General features: G+C 36.5%; 1 protein-coding gene across 2 annotated transcripts in view; it reads right to left on the bottom strand.

Moving 5' to 3' along the window:
• The window catches only part of LOC115446031 (nostrin), a 99,193-nt gene that overhangs the window by 2,395 nt on the left and 79,301 nt on the right, over positions 1-17,497 (bottom strand). For both annotated transcript variants that reach the window (XM_030172573.2, XM_030172572.2), the window contains exons 2-13: positions 12,282-12,510; positions 4,756-4,841; positions 3,509-3,652; positions 3,344-3,425; positions 3,142-3,272; positions 2,780-2,980; positions 2,563-2,698; positions 2,250-2,414; positions 1,892-2,044; positions 1,426-1,578; positions 814-1,153; positions 540-695 (exon numbers count right to left, since the gene is read on the bottom strand). In XM_030172573.2, the coding sequence (XP_030028433.1) occupies positions 540-695; positions 814-1,153; positions 1,426-1,578; positions 1,892-2,044; positions 2,250-2,414; positions 2,563-2,698; positions 2,780-2,980; positions 3,142-3,272; positions 3,344-3,425; positions 3,509-3,652; positions 4,756-4,841; positions 12,282-12,401 (1,867 nt within the window). In that variant the 5' untranslated portion in view covers positions 12,402-12,510. The remainder of the gene's footprint in view (positions 1-539; positions 696-813; positions 1,154-1,425; positions 1,579-1,891; positions 2,045-2,249; positions 2,415-2,562; positions 2,699-2,779; positions 2,981-3,141; positions 3,273-3,343; positions 3,426-3,508; positions 3,653-4,755; positions 4,842-12,281; positions 12,511-17,497) is intronic.

Here is a 17,497-nt window from a genome sequence, read left to right as displayed (position 1 = left end):
AAAACCGGTATTTAGAACAAATCTTTATGGTATATCCATACAATACGTATTGTTTAAAAATATAGGTTAAATAGATACCTGGTACCTACATGCTTCATTTTGTTTCCATGTGTTTATTAATAATTTTTGTTAAATTTTACAATCTTGTACAATTTATCGATTGATCTCTCATGGTAAGAAAGGGTTTACGTCTTCTGATTTGTTTATAATTTACTATAAACATAGCTGGCAGAGAGTAGTTCGCTAGCCAAACGAAAAACATCGCATTGCAAGACACAAAACAGTTAATCAACAGAAAAACTAAATGGAGCAAGATCAAGGCCCTTCCTACACAGTTGTTTGGCATAAAGGTTAATATTTTCTAAAGGACGTTTGGACAAAAAAATAAATAGTGTTTTAAACAATGACGGTACTGGTAACTGTACAAAATAAGCATTTGCCACGGCTAGGTACATAATAATACTCAAAGAAATTAATTAAAGAAATAGCTGATAATTTTAATAATGTTTTATATTTTTTAGTAGCAAGGCTTACGTTACCTGGTGTCAACGTCAGCTCATCATTCAACCTGGCTTCGTAGTTGTATATTGCGCGACACTTCCCGATAGATGGAGCTTGCGACGCGCCATCCGCATTATCGCTCTTTATCATATCAGTCAAATCCGTTGAGCTGTCGCTCTGTGATGAAAACTCATCTGAAAAGAAAAACATGTAACTTACAATATTAATTCTTAACACTTCTTGAAACTACATTTATTTGTTCATATATTAAAATATTCGGCATAATGATTACAAACATAAGTTGTCTCCTACCGAAATCACTATCATGTTGGTTAGATAGTCCGTCGCCAGCGCCACGCTCGCTCCAGTCAAGCGGGCTCTCGGGCGGCGGCGGCGCCTCCAATGTCTGTGCCTTCTGCAACAGTGGCGTCGGCAAATCCACACTTATGGGGGTGACAGGGGCACTCTTGTTCTCCGTGTTCCTTCTGAACGACAAATGTTCTATTCTCAGCTTGCTAGACGCCCTACTCATGATGGAGTCTCGCCTCTCTCTTTCCTCTCCGCCGTTGACACTCTTCGTCAACGCCATGTAGTTCGGCTGTAGGTTTTTGTTGACCTCATTTTGGTAGTCTGTTTGCAACCAGGGTGGTACCTAAAATTTGAAAGTAAAATATTTATGTATGAATCTTTGCTTTTTTTAAACGATGCAAATATTCGTAGTTAAATTATAACAAAATTTACTGCTATCAGAATACTCAAATAAATGATATTTGACATGGAAACAATATAGTTATGCCATATTTATTTAATTACTTACATCCTATAAAAAAATAACAGGCTTGAAAATGTTATCATATAAATAAGTTCGGGGAGATTATAAACTAACAAACTTGGTAGGTTATCATTGTCGGGAATATTACTTACTTTGAGTATGCTCTGTTGTAAGCCTTGCTTATCTCGAATGATCTGTATGTGCGTTGCCAGAGGATGTTGCACCGGCGGTCTACTGTCCAGTTCGTTAAGGCTTGCCGTGATCTTATATCTAATTGCTTCTAAATACGTCAACATGCTTCTCATCTGAAATGCATTACTTTTATTAGCAATAAAAAATTTAAAATATCTAAGTATTTCACTGCATTAGTCATTTGCATCAGTCATCGTACATTGTGATCTCACAATGTTCTATAATTTATATTCATTACAAAATTATGACTTACAAACTGGGAGCAGGGACAGATCTGAAGACAGTGTCTTCAGTGTCTAGTGATATTAGAGCGCGACCGGTAAGTACAAATTGCAACAGATAGGTATTTTTGGAATTAATCGTTTTATTTAACAATACAAATATGGTCCATATTACTAATATAAGTCATATAAATAATGTCCTTACATGGTACAACTTATCCGCAACATTTTGCTGTGAATCATCATTGCCGAATGTCGGCGTTTGTTTTATGGCCATTGATAACTTTTCGAGGCCCTGCTTTGATTTGCGTTCTCGGTCTATATCTTGCTTCACAAGTTGGAGAATCTTTAACAGTGCCTAAAAATACGATCATACATTTAAAAGTAACTTTTAATTAGCCACGACGCTTTCCAGGATCACCTTAAAAATCTTTACCTAGATATAAATTTATTAAAAACGATTTGATTGGCTGTGAATACACTTTTTGTTATTTTAAAGATAAAAATACATTGATAAAACAAAATTGTCAAGAGAAGACGTTACATATGTATATAATATTTACTTGTTTACGTCGTTCACGGTTCATGGCGAGCGTGGTGTGTTCGCAGTAGAAGTCCGGGAGCAGCTGCTCGCTGGCGCCGGCTGGGGCAGAGCGCACCCCGCGCACCACTCGCATGTCCACGTTAGCGTTCGCATTTTTTATTGGATTTACTAGGATGTTTGTCGCCTGCAATACCATATTCCAAAGTATAGTACCAGAGGAAAGATTGCAACTTATACTAGCATACACGGTCCAGAGAGGGATTCTGCCTGTCGAATGATTTAACGAATATGGATTAAAATTAAATAAATTAAAAAAAAGCGGAATGAACTACCTCAGCTAGTTGAGAAGGTACAGCTGCTGTCAATCTGAGGTAGCAATCGGCAGACCTCTTCAGCTGGGCAAGTCTCTCCTCCTCAAGAGACTCCAGCATGCCCGCGCCCTTCACTACACTCGTCTCCCATTCTAACCTGTATCAACATTCGGTTACGTTAATACGTTTGTACTTTTTACTCTAAAGTCGATATCAATTACCAGTTAAGAGTTTTTACCTTGCTCTTTCTGCTTGTACACAAACATTATAATAATCAACTTCAGTTTTCTTTACAGCATCTTCCGTTTTCCTTTTTTTCACTTGAAGTTTGGCTGCATCTCTTTCACTCGTCGCATTTGTCAGTCGCTCTGCTCGAGCCGCGCTTAGGATGGAATGAGCGTGCGGGATGTGTCCCATGCTGGAGCTACGGGATATGCGACTGCAAGAAATAGGTGCACTAATCACAAAATTAGCACATTAAAGCAAATCATCGCTGTGCCATAACCTTATAACACTCGCTTTGCTATTCGCAGGGCATTGAAGGATCCTTCATAACTAACTTAAAGAAATACGAAATCAAATTCTCCGTAAATATCAGACCTAATATCAAGAGTTGCATCTTGTAGCTTCTCGTTCTCTCTGGCAGCTGTGTGTGATTGTTTCTTCGACTTCGCTTCCGCCGTCCTCCAGTCTGTAAGCGTCCGCGTCGTCTTATCTACATTACCTTCAATCTGGAATCACATTCGAAATTAATAAAATGTTTATTAAACATTTAAATAGGCTTTTGTTGTGCAATGCTTACCTTCTTTCGCAGTTTCAGTTGGCTGTCAATTACATGTTTCATTGGTTTCACGAGCTCCTCAGATAGAGAACTTGAGTAATTTCTGAAATGTAGCAAGTTTAGTTACGTCTAGACTTGCAAAATAGTTAATTATATCATTTGTGAAAGTTGATTTTGGTTAGGCACCTGTGAATTTCTGCTCGCTTCTCCATCTCGATGGCGACGTGTTTCCATGCCTCCGCGCATGAGCCCACGCTTTCTTTGCACGCCTTGCTCAACTTCGTGCCGAGTTTCGCTAAGCATTTTGAGTAGTAATTTTCTGCCTCTACCCTAGAATGTAATACGCATATTCTGTAAAATGCATTTGCATTACGAACTATAAATTACAATACAAACTACCCTTCTAATATTGTCACAGGGCGATGTCTGTACAATATAGAATTAAAGAAAACAGTAATATAAAGGGTTCTTTATTAGAACGACAAAAACCAAACAACAGTTTTTAGAATTTTTGTCTGACTTCGTTTCTACACGCTTCATGCAAATCTATTGCATGGAATGTAATTTAGTTTATACCGATGTATTGCTAGAAGTCTAAATTGAAATATAGGCTCCATTTTATCCCAGAATGATATAAAGTGGGATTTTAATCCCGGCGAAACTATTTCACGCGGGTGGAGCCGCGACTAAAAGCTAGTTAGAAATAAAAGTGGTGGTGTGGTAATAATTTGTTTGTATCCGCACGAGCATCTCAACGGTTGTGTAAACGTGATAATGCAGTCTCGTCCAATGAGATGCGATCAATTTTTAGAGCGCGTTATTTGTGTTTGCGTCTGGCCCACTTGGCGGAACCTCGCGACGAACTATTTTTATTTTTGTGGCCATTGCCGTGCCCTTACTTTTGAATGCTACACATTTGATCGATATCGGACGACGGTGAAAGGCATGCGTGTTAACAATATAGTATAATCATTTACACGCCATGACGAGAACTTTCATGTTGTCCCTGTGGTGGCGTTTTAACGGACATTACGACACGAAGGATTGGCCGAGCGATTTGCACGTAAACAATAAGGTATTGTGTTCTATGGAAAGTAAACGTTACGGAGAAATGTCGATAAGATTGCTTATCCGTTGCATGCACGATTTGGCTTGAGCTGGATTGCCAAAGCATAAAGCGGGGAATGAATCCATGCATTACTATTTTATTATCAGAAATTTAAATATTGCATGGTTCTGTTAGTGGTGCACACGGTGTTGTTATCTTTATACTCAAAGCGTAGTATCTGAAGGTCGACAAATGTTCTCAGGCGACATTAACCCGCCGTGTGGGTGGAATGTGGACGAAGTCTCTTTCGTCCGTGATTTCAAAATATATGTAGAATTAATTCGACTACACCTACAAGTTGTTAATTTACAATCTAATTCGTTACCTTTCTTGCAATATCGAAGCCAGTTCCTTGCTGAAATCGCTTCCTTGTTTTACGTAGCGCCGGAGCTCGTCGAAACCATTTTGGGCCTGAGCAGAAATAATTTATTACTGTTTAATGTTTGCAATTTTGTGTGAGATCTCTATTATTATAAAATAATATGAGTAAGGGGGATTATTAATAACTAATTTACTTATCAGTTATTGGTTACAGGAAAATAGCAAAGGCGTATGTTTTTTTTAAATACGAGCACGGCAAAACGACCTCACAGCACTTCATGGTAAGTTTAGAGGGGTCGAACAAAACTTCGACTGACGAGCGATGATTACCCCTCGGCAGACTATAAAATTATGGCGGCCTGTTGAAACAGGATATACTCAGGCTCATCCCGCAATGCGACAAACTTATGTGCCAATATGGCTAGTTTTAACACCTTGTGTACTGTGGTCGCTATCCGGGCGGATATAAAATATATACCAGCAGCAAAAGAATAGATCCATGGTTTTAAATTAAATCTTTTTGGCATACGAGATTGTTTATTAAAATGCGCAGTTCATATTAAAGAAATGCAAAATGAGAGGAAGAAAAGCGCCTTGCTGTTTAGATTTTGGGTGGCGGATTGTTATTAAGATAAGAAAGTACGGACAATTCTGCAGACAGAGATTGTACAGAATATCAATTTACCGACAAAATTACGTCACTATTACCCAAAAAGCAAATCAGCCGTGAGTTCGCTATCTAAGTAATTTAGTTAGACAATGGATTCAATAGAAAGCTGCGGTTTAAAGATTTTATCCATTTCATCAGTAGATTGTTTACACGATCAAGCGACGTAGCATGAACGTAAGAGGTAATTAGAGGACGGTTACTTATTCAACGATTATTTGTGTTTTTTCCCTTTCCCGACTGAATACTATAGTATGCCTTATGTATAAGTGAATAAGGATTCAATTCGTATTCATTACATATCTCTGAGTATACATTGTGTTAGGTATTCTTAGGATAAATGGTTGCTAAATTACTGTTATAACGTTTGTAGGAAAACAGCTACTGATAGCATCATTATGCTTTATTATCTTGGTGGTGTTTTAGTTTAGCATCATTTTTAATATTTTCCTGATTCAATTGACAGTGTGCGGATTTTTTTATGTTAATATAATTAAGTAAAATATCTTTTATTGTAAGTGGAAATTTATAGTATCCATCGTGTTAATATTTTTATATTTCAAAATAAATTTCATCCACGGACACCAAACATTTTCATATTTTTAATTACATTCATGTTTTGTAACAAAAAAAAACCTATTTACAATTCAGACATCACAGATCAAAAGTACCGACATAAAATTACTTGCAAATGCAATGAAACGAGATAAATATTAAAACATTTGAATAGAGCCACTGAAGAAAAAACTGAGAGCAAACTACTACTTCGCTAGGTAATTAATGTCAATTAGATCCCGAGGGTACACACGGTCGATGCAGGATGTTTAGGTTGTAATTAAGACACCAATTAGCCAATGATAATTAAAACGAACTTCGGCTTTCAATGTCTCGGCCGACCATTTTGAGATTGACTGGAATTGATATTAACATATCGGAAGTAGTGCGTGACGTATTATAAATGTGAATATAAAATAATAGTACGATCTTTTGTATTTCAATACGTAGTGCTTAAAAAGGGGCTAGAGTGTTTGCTCTCCATTATATAACTACGCACGCTCTTAGAAACTGCTAACTCTCCTTAGAAATCGTGTGTGATTAAAGTATTTTACGATACTTTATAGTCGAGTGGAGTAGTTTAATCCGTACAGTTAGATAATGATATAGATTTCTCGTGAGGTGTGGGGTCTGCTTGTGAAAGTACTGAAACGATTTAGATACTAATAAAGTTGTCAATGAAATTAAAAGATTTTCTTATGTGAAGTATTCAGATAAAATGTGGGCTATAATAATATCGGTTCATCACCGATAAATTCAGATGTCGAATTTAGAGCAAAATTTTACAACTGTGTACAATAAACGCAAACGAAAATATTGGAAGAGTTGATGAAAGCAGCGAGGGTGCAACGTCAAAACAAACACTTCATTATACGTAAACTGCGGAAATGTGATAGAAATGGGTTATTAGGACTCTGGCGAGCGTCCGGCCTCGCGCCACTTTGTCTGGTATATATTTCTGCTACCGTTTTAAAAAGGTTGGAAAAATGTGCATTAAATTCGTGCATAATTTGTAAGACAACTTTGTTTAAGAGACATGGCGCGCTGTCGACATGGAAAAATACTGTATTGCTATGTAGCTGCAGCAACTGTCAGTTTCATATTATTTCTGTCGCCCAGCAGCAGTGTGTAGTTTGTTGTTTTTCGTTTTTAAGGACACAGTAGCCAATGTAACTATTTGACATAATAAGACTTAATATCTCATGTCTCAGAATGGGAGTAGAATACCAAATAATACTTTGTAATTCAAGGTGTTGGACGGAGTTTCTACTGTCTATGGGCGATCGTATCGCTTACCATCAGGCGAACAGTAAGCTTGTCTCGTCATTTAAAGCGATAAAAAAATCATAGTACTGATGTTTCTCAACAGCAAGTTGACAGCGTCCGCGCGACGCCTTTTTATTTACGTATATCGTATATCGTTGAAATACTTATTTAATTGCAATTTCACTAGTATATCAGGGGGTTTATTACGTCGACATATCCGCATATCCGTCCTTTTGCAATTTCGAACATTCTAATAGAAAGACATATCTGCTCATAAAGTCAAAACAGTCAATAAATCCCCTAGCGATCTATACGGCCACCAAAGCTGTCCTTCGATAAGGACGTCCCTAATTACAAAAAGACGGATATGCCCACCTACATGGAATATTACCCTTTGTCTATAACATAAAAAAAAAAAACATCCTGCACATTATTCAATGTTACAACACTCTTCAGTACCTCTTCTCTAAAATTTGTTTCAAGAAATTATCACTAAACTAAAGACAGTTTCTATCGCTCCAATCATTGTGTCAGCCCGTTGTATGATCACGTTTACTGTCGATTATCAAAATGTTTTGAGTTAAATTAAAAAGAATATTTGAATGTCGGCCGATTGCTATTATGTTCAACAAGAGCAAACGACGTGAAAAACAATCTAATGGAAAGTTGTCGACGCGACATTTGCGGTTGGATTTAGAAAATTATAACGTTACTTTAAGGAGGTTGGGGATACTTGGATAAGTATTTTATTGAAAATAAATAAATAGTGTAAATACGATTTACTCGATCTATGTTTAGTGGCAGCAAATATAAACTCTTAATCTGTATATATTGGATTCGAAAACCAATATATTTATGCGATGCTTGAAAATGTGTTTCGCTTTAAAAATTGCAGTGGGATAAGGGCGGTTGGAAAAGAGGGCGCTAATATAATTTGCTGATGGTAGGATATAATTTATATCCGCCTGGATAGCGACCATCGCATACAAGGTGTAAAAAGTAAAAACCCGCCATAGTGGACCTCGTAATTGTGTCGCGTTTCGGGATCAGGCTGATATCTGGTTCCAACAGGCCGGCATAATTGTGTCAACTGTCGATGAGTAGTCATCACTCGTCAGTCCACATTCTATTCGGCTTCATTCCACTTACCATCAGATGCAGTGACCTCACTTGGCATGTTCGAATAAAAAAAAAATAACAATACAATTTCCAATGGTATTATTTCAGGATCGAATAAAATGATTTTTCCATCCCATAAGCCCCGTGTTCCTGGATCATTTAACGCAAATTTAGTAAGTCAGACGGACACAATTCTGGCGACTTTTGAGAGATTTGAGGTTTATTGCTCGATATTATGTTTTTTGAATATTGAACTGCCCTGAACTTTCCACCAGGTTGAGTTTTCTTCATCCATCATTAAGTCTACGTAAATGTATCTTCGTCTCACATTGGTTGTGTTTTCACTCGTGACGCTCGAACGTGTTTAATGTGCTGTGTGTTTCGTGCTGTGATCACTAAATAAAACATGACTGTGTATGCGAAAGTTGAGCGTCGTTTTCACGGATTCAGAGCGTCGGTATACCTTAGGTAAAGGAAACTCCTTGGCAGCAACCGTCAATATAATATAACTATTAAATGCAATAAAAGAAATAGCCGTGTTTTGCATATCATGAGAATCTGATATGAATTGTATTGTGAATGAATCCCTCCCAGCCGAATGTCGACCATGGCGGCCAATCTTAACGGAGATCAGCCAGGTACGCAGGATATATTATAGTGCACAAATGTGTGCGTAATACACAGCTGCACTCTCTGTTCCTTCACTCTCATAGTTCGGTGAGACGGCAATCCGACATTACCGGAGATAGATCACGCACAGGACCAACGGCTTTACACGCTTTCCGAGGCACGGGGGTATCACACCGCCAACTTCCTGACTCCGAGCTGAGACTGAGTAATTTTTAAAATAGAAAAATCCAGTCACAATTATTTTGGCCCGACTCGGGATTCGAACCCAGGACCTCAGCGCGGTAGTCGTACTTGCACCATGTACAATTACAACTACGCCACCGAGACAGTCGATTGTATTGTATTATGTAAGTGAGGGGCCACTGAGGACTATGAAAGAGATGACAAGTCGTATTGGTATAATTATTCATTTTTATATAAACGTCAATATATTATATTATGTCATAAATTAAAATATTAAAATTAGCATTAAGTATAAATTTATAAAATGCTTTACATAATATTATATCAAAGTTATGTTTCATCAGATTGCTCTAAATTTGTAATTGGTAGATTTTATAATTAGTTTTAATGTCTTTTTTTTTATTTTTGCTCCGTATCGTAAAATATTAAGTAATTTATAGGTGTGTACTCCTCTAATTGGTACATATGAACATTAGAATGTGACTTTAGTACTTTATAGTATAAATAAGAAATGTGTGTATTGGTGAAGAACTATATTTAAATAAATACACGTCCAGGCGATCGCTAGAACATTTAATTTAGCCTTTGCCCATCTTAAGTTTCCAATTGAAAAGCAATAGTCCCAGAATGTTGCTTGGTATAATATGTAACGTGGCCACGCGGGTGTACGAACTATTTACTCACCACTCTAAACCTAGTAATATGGTTGGTGATACATACTTCGTTAATACTTGCTAAAAAGAAACCTGTTATAATAATTGAACGGTCTCATAGTATTGACAGCCTAGCCTGTTTACAAAATGACATAGGTTGTCGTGCTATTCTACGGATCGGGACGTCAAAATTACGTGCATCAATAGAAATATCTATACTGATTAAGAAATGCGTACCATTTTTTACACAACTTGACTCAAGGGTTTAATTAATAGCGAAAAACCAGATAAAATAATATCTAGTATAACAGCTTTTTATTTAGAATTAAAGGGCTAAATTATCTATACACATCATTCAATTTTGTAAATTAAATAAAGGGTCAAACGTCTAGTATCCACATACTTTGTAGCACATCGTAATTACAAAGGGTAATGTTTAGAAATTTTCAACATATAACATTCAAAATAGAGAACTCTATAAAGCCATGGAAAGTGTTTTATATTGTACGCCACAATCGTAAACACTACACTTGAATTATTATGTACATTGTACAGTGAAAGTGTTGCATAATTTAGGTGCTATTCTAAATTACGGGAGCCACAACATACGTTTACTTGTAATGTATATTTTATAAAAGACTACCCCGAGCGACAGCCTAGAGTTATAGCTGTTTGCTTTTCTCATTTATTACCAGACGTCACGTAAGAACGTTTACATTTCTATTTATTTTATTTACATCAGTAACTGACAATAACTTCTTTATCTGCTGGTCACGCGCTTCAACTATGTATGTACAAATCAACCCGAACAGTAGCTGAACAAATTCAAAATTTTATTTTTATGTCCTTATCAAAAATTGTTTTTTCTTCATAAGAATAAACTTTAAAGGGTTTAATTTATTTTAGGTGAAAAAAAAAGAAGTTAATGTGTGGAAGTTTCGCAGTTTTCAATTCGCTCACTCTCTTTTGTGATTGACTGTATATGACTGACTGCAAATGGATTAAAAGAATACCAACGGGTGCCATATCCAACCATAGAACGATTACTTTCTTGGAAGCAAAACTTTCACTGTAGACGAAACTTAACCGAAAACCATTATAGGTATGGCTGACATTGGTTTGCACGTGATGTGCTTGTGATGTTGAAATCGTCGTAGTGCATGATTCGAATAGTGAAGCGCACGTGTCTTTGTTTCCGCTGACAGGAAGTGTGCGGCGTTATGAAACAACAGAGCCGAAATACATGGAATACTGTCTAATTGAAATAAAACTAATTTTCGGATTTTTTCGCAGTTTTTATATTATGTGTTACTCCCTACTTTTCGAAGACTGCCTTTGTGGTCACGGGGCTGAGGTGTTAGTCGCCCGAAAAATCAATTACTATATCTACCTACTACACTACTACAATATTTTCAATTTTTAGCTGTTAATCGTCAGTTAATAGTTTTATTTCAATGTCTAACGTTCGTGTATACAAAAGAAATCATTATACTGTCTATTTTTTTACTGTGGTGACTAAAACTGTATCAAACATTTACCACGAAAATTGTTCTTGCGTCTGTTTAAACAATCAAACAAGTGCAGCATTGTTACTTTTATTCATGACATAATTGTTTTTTTATGATACAATAAAAATGCTTCCTCTTTTCGTTGTAGTTTCACTTTCACTCTAAATATCTAGTGTGGTAGTAAATTTTAAATGAGAGTAAAATGTTTAGTGGTCAGCAAGCGATTTCGATTTAGTTGATATTGCTGCTTATATTAACTGAAACTGGAAACTGCGCGTAATCACATCATGAAGTAGGAATAGGTATGTTTCATAACATACAAACACACTCATACCTTTTGTCCCCGCTGGGGTAAGCAGAGGCGCAAGTGGTGCACTCATTTTTCGCCGAATGTATTTTCCTATGATAAGGGACGAGGCTATCGCCATATCGGGTGCAAATTCTAGACTCCGGGCTAATACTGTGTAAAAAAAAACAATATCACTGCCCGACCCGGGAATTGAACCCGAGACCTGAGCACTGCAGATGTACCGTAATACAAACTATTCCACCAAAATTGTCGTGTTGTTGAAACATTATCGTAATAAAGTAAAAAAACATATGGCAAGTTATATTGTGTTTTCCTGGTGTAATGTCGCATTTAGGTAAATACTAAATACCTTTATATTTTTTAAACTTAACATTTTTAAACATTCAATCCTGAAATATGCTGAAGCAATATTGTACAGTCAGCCAGAAAAGTAGCTGAACATATTTAAAATTTCAAATCGCTATTAAACTTTTCTAGTCTTATCAATAATCGTCTTACTTGATAATCATACTGTGCAGTGTAAATGTTGGTACTGAAAGTTCAATATGAGCGTGTGTGGGTCAATCGAATAATGTACGTCTCGATACAATGTCTACAACTATAGAACATAGGCATGATATTTAAGTATTGTGACCTTACCCAATAATTATCCTTGAACACTTGGTTATTGGAAGAGCGGAGATTGATCATGTCTTCTAGCGTGTTCTGCCACCGGTCCATGCCGGCGGCGATCTTATTGGACACGTTTTCACGGTTCATCTCGCCATTGTCTTCTTCGAGATTAAGTGACGCTGCATCACAGGAACTGCCAGAGTCCCTCGACGCTTTGCTCGAGGTGCCTTCTTTGCTGCTTAGTGCACTGAGCGTCCTGGAAAAAAAATGAATTTTATATCTTTCTGATGTAGGCAACATGACCACTAGTAGGTTTTATAAAATACGATGTCATAATCACAAAAATTTGTCAAAGTTACGTTGATGCGTCCATTAGTCAATTCATATAACTTGATAGTTTTTACTGTCTTATTGTAATTCATTAAATAATCGTTTCTTACCCACATTTAGTATTCATTCATGAATATCAATCTAACGTGTGATCTACATAGTATTTGTTACTCACTACGTGTGGTGTTGATAGTTTTATAACGGACTAGCTTTTGCTCGCGGCTTCGCCCGCGTGATGGATTTTTCTGGCTAATAAAAGTCTTAATAAAAGTCCCGCTTTTGCATTGTAAAAAAAGAATCTGGTTTAATTATATTTATGGCTCACTATTTTGGTCATAGTGACTTCCACGTAAAAGGTAGATATATGATGATATATATGTCGCGGACTTTTATTCCGAACTATTTAAGACAAATAATCTTACCGTACATCATCTTTGCCTAACTCCAACGGTTTAGATAGCAATTTTTTTCCGATTTACTTGATATGTATCCTTATATTATGACCAAATTATACAAAATCATTATAAATTGTAACCTATGAGTCTGTAGCTTCAACCAAATCCGTTGAGTAGCTTTTTCGTGAAAGAGAAACAAACAAACATTCATACATACATACGTCCATACATCCATCCTCACCAACTTACGCATTTATATTAACAAAAATCCGGACTGTAAATTTGTAATGTCCTGCCTTTTTTTCACACCCCATTTATTTGTTTTGGTAATTAAATGCTATTGGTGTATAAATATTGATAAATATACTAAATAGTTATAATATTTATAATAATTACATAAAACCTCGAGTATCATCTGTTTAAATGACCATAACAAAGTCACCAGTAAACAATAATTTGCTAATGCATTAAACTAACCGCTATGAGCCCGTTTCGAAAGGATTAGTCGATATAACGTGTTTTCGGAGCGCAACTGGCAATTTACTTGGACATGACGAATTGGTAGCACCGTGACATACATACTTGATGACATACGGACAAAGCATTAAACGATTAGTAGCAACACCTCCGTAACGGAGATTAGGCACGAAAAACAAGACGTGACCCGATACCGCGCAAGTGTATTGCCAAATTAAATTTAATGCGGCCGCGACGCATTCTTGGGTGGATTAAAAAAGCTAAAATGAAACAAAAAATAGATATTCCAAACTGCGAAACTATTTGTATATGTATATGGGCGGATTTAATGCCAGAGGCATTCTTTTGCAGTCCACCTTAAGGTGGTGCAGAGATAAATAAGGTGCATCGCGGTAACATGAAACTTAAAAAAGATAAAGAAAAAAATACATAAATGTAAATATACGATAAATACCCACAAAGCGGCGATAGCCTAGTTGGGTGTGGAACGGACTGCCGAGACGAATGTCCGCAGGTTCAAATACCTCTGACTTTTCTAAAATCACATGTGTATTCTTTGTGAATTTATTGTTCGCTATAACGGTGAAGGAAAACATCGTGAGGAAACCTTGCAGTATCTGAGAAGTTCTCTATAGGAATTTCGAAAGTGTGTGAAGTCTACCAATCCGCACAAGGCCAGCGTGGTGGACTAAGGCCTAATCCCTCTCAGTAATAGAGGAAGCCCGTGCTCAGCAGTGGGCAAGTATATAATACAGGGCTGATATTATTATTATTATTACCCACATAGCAAAAATATAAAATAGGTACCTATATCAAACAACGTTATAAAAATAATCCCCCCTTATCCGTTGATGGTTTTCAGCTTATGGATACCAGACGGTACAAGAATAGCTTGTCTATTACGTAGCGAAAAACTGCAGAAATACACAACGATGAGCCAAGTTATGTCTGTGTGATTCATTACTCCTAGTGGGGTATGTGTAACACTCTTACTCACCGTTTCCTATAATTATGACAATGTACTTGTAAATCGGAGTCGAACTCGTAAACTTTAAGGCGACTAATATCCGATTATATATCGTTATTAATCGAGGAAAATCAACATGATATATACAGACTATCATTTCCAAGGTACGTTGCATTTATTAATCAACAAGGTTTTATTCGCGATTCCCCATGTGAAAGTCCCTTCTTGAAGTAGACTTTTTTTGCTTTGAATGACGAGACGAGCTTGCCGATCGCCTGATGGTAAGTGATAAGACGCCCATGAACAGTAAAAACACCATCCAACACCTTGAATCACTAAGTTTTGTTTGATATTCCACTGCGCTCGCCATCCTGGGACTCTATGTCTAGTAGTTACATTAGCTACAATGTCCTTCAAACCGGAACACAACAGTGACTACACACTGCTAACATTGCGGTGGTACCTACCCAGGCGGACTTTCACATATGAAAAACCTACCACCAGTAGTTCTATATTAAAAATAACCTGAATTGTATTCTATTTCTAAAGCAATATTTCTGCAAACCTCTTCATCTGTTAGTGCTAGTATCATCTATACACGTATACAATCTTCTTCAGAAAGTTTCACGTGGGGGGACTTGCGAGCAAATGCTTGGCATTCAAGTATTCATTTTTAGGGTATAATTTTTTACGTACTACAAGAGGAACCTGCGGAGGTATCAATTGAAAGAAGTGATTTTCGATTCTGCGCCGGTCGCCTGCACACTGCACAGGCTCAAAAATCTGCACAGGTCTATTCCCACACATATTGCGGTCTATCGGCGCAGGCATACCTGCACCGATGGACCTTTCCGATGGACCGTAGCAGGTATGACAGCCATTATAGGATCACTTATCGTCTGTCTGTATGACAGTCAACTTTTTTCTCAGATACGGGTAGAACTATCAAGCTATTTGTCGGGACTACGGTCTATTAAAGCTGTGAAAAACTAGAACTTGTAAGTCAACGCGCTCAGAAGATAAGTACCATTTATTTCGCATCCTTTGTTCACAAGGAAAATTAACCGATAGAGTACTTCCCGTTTACTTAGAATCATTAATTTTGGCAAGAAGCAGTGTTTTACAGCAGACGTAAAGGAAAAAATATGAATCCCGTAAATATAACAGCTAATTTATTATTACAAATCTTTTATAAGCAGTTAGTGCTATAACTGTTATTAAGGACCGAACGGCAAAATTATGTTTATCAAGTTTGAACTTACATATTATATATTTCGATATATCCAACACACACATATCCGTTTTTTTTTTTTATTTTATCAAAACTTTGTATTCAAACTTAAGCAACAATACTTTTTTTTATATCGTCAAACTATTTATTTATAGTATCACTAAAGCATATTATTATAACTAAACTTTACTATAACTAAATTATTTTGTTTTGTTACTAAAATCCTACAAACGTGGATGCGAAAATCTGCATTATATTAACATTTTAATAATCTAAGTAGGTATTTATAGGTAATATATTTATAAATTAAAAGATAATGAAACACAAGCATAACTTATAATTACACTATCAAAACTCATTGCTCTAAAAATAAAACACGTTTTTACATTTTAATGGCTATGACACTGAACTATACTGCCAGAGCAGTCTATTTAGCGTTGAGTTACTTAAAAATCATACACACCGTTTATTCGTGTCTGTGTGTTTAAAAACATCGTTTGAAGTACATTAGGTCGCAGATTTATCATTATTTAAGATGTGCAAACTAGGCATTAGCGGGTTTGGCAAATGAGTAGTCGAATGCCAGCGAACGGGTTCCGCGCAGAGATGCAATCAAGGATTAATGTTGAGCCGTTTAAACTTTTACTTTTAGAAATTATAATTCATGTTATTTGTAACCCGTTTACTATGATTATTTGCCTTTCCATTGTAATACATATAATTTATGTTTGATGTTTGATTGAGACTGCAATTACTCACGTATATGGACTGTAGAAATAATATTTTTTAAATGCGTTTTTTTATTACAAAATACTATCCCAATGTAATAAATTATGTTATGTACGTGAAGAGGTGGGGCCCTACGATGCATGATGGCCAATACAACAATCCGAGCCTGTTAAAATTTCGCAATAACCCAAACCAACAAACACGATCGTCTAATGATAAATAGATTCTCGGAGATCAGATGTACGAGATTAAGACTTCGGCTGACGTCTTGACCGCAGTCTATCATTTAGCCGAAGGTTGTATTGCGTTTTTATCATTTCATTTTGGTAAGCATTCACTCGATTAATTGTGGGCTCACACTACTATAATAAATCAACTGTTAATGCATAATATGAAACGTATAACGTATTTTTTGTAACACGCATGGTAATGATGTCCATATTGGTCATGATCATGGTTGGATTCAGATCGTTAAATTATCACTTCCTGGGTTTTTAAATGGTATGAGACCGGTCAGGCATTTATGAATAAAAAAGGCGTATTTTCAAAACAAAAGCCCTCTTGGTGAGTCCGCCTTTGACCTCTCCAAAAGATGAAAACATACTACAATTTCGAAACTAAAATTGATAAATTCGGCACGTTTCGTACAATTAATATTAACATTAATTCTTAAAAAAAGATTCCTATTATATTCAATATCTAGCGTAGATCCCTTGTGCATCACCTTAGAAATCGAGACGCTTTTATTTCGCGGGGAAGAATCGCGTTATCACTGTGATCGTAAGGGGGTGAATGAAACAATATCGATACTGGGGAGTATAGCATCATCAGAGTGACCATGGGACCGAGTCTCTAACAAATACAAACTAAAACAGCCTTTGGCCTTCTTGGGCGCATATGGAACGGTCTCGAAGTATCTTGTTACACTAAAAACGCTGCGCGGACGTCTCTGGACGTGCCTACGAAATGAAGTGATAAATATAACGTTAGGACGAATATAGAATGAAAATCCAGTACTTATTTATATTCAGTCACTTATGCTTGAAAGAAGATTATATTTTTAACTTCACTTTAACATGGCGCTGGCCAGTTTATTCTTGACCATAATAATGTT

The sequence above is a fragment of the Manduca sexta genome, chromosome 27, assembly GCF_014839805.1.
Source record: "Manduca sexta isolate Smith_Timp_Sample1 chromosome 27, JHU_Msex_v1.0, whole genome shotgun sequence".
NCBI classification, from domain to species: domain Eukaryota; kingdom Metazoa; phylum Arthropoda; class Insecta; order Lepidoptera; family Sphingidae; genus Manduca; species Manduca sexta.
The sequence above is the reverse complement of the archived record's forward strand: the minus strand, read 5'-3'. Positions and strand labels throughout refer to the sequence as shown.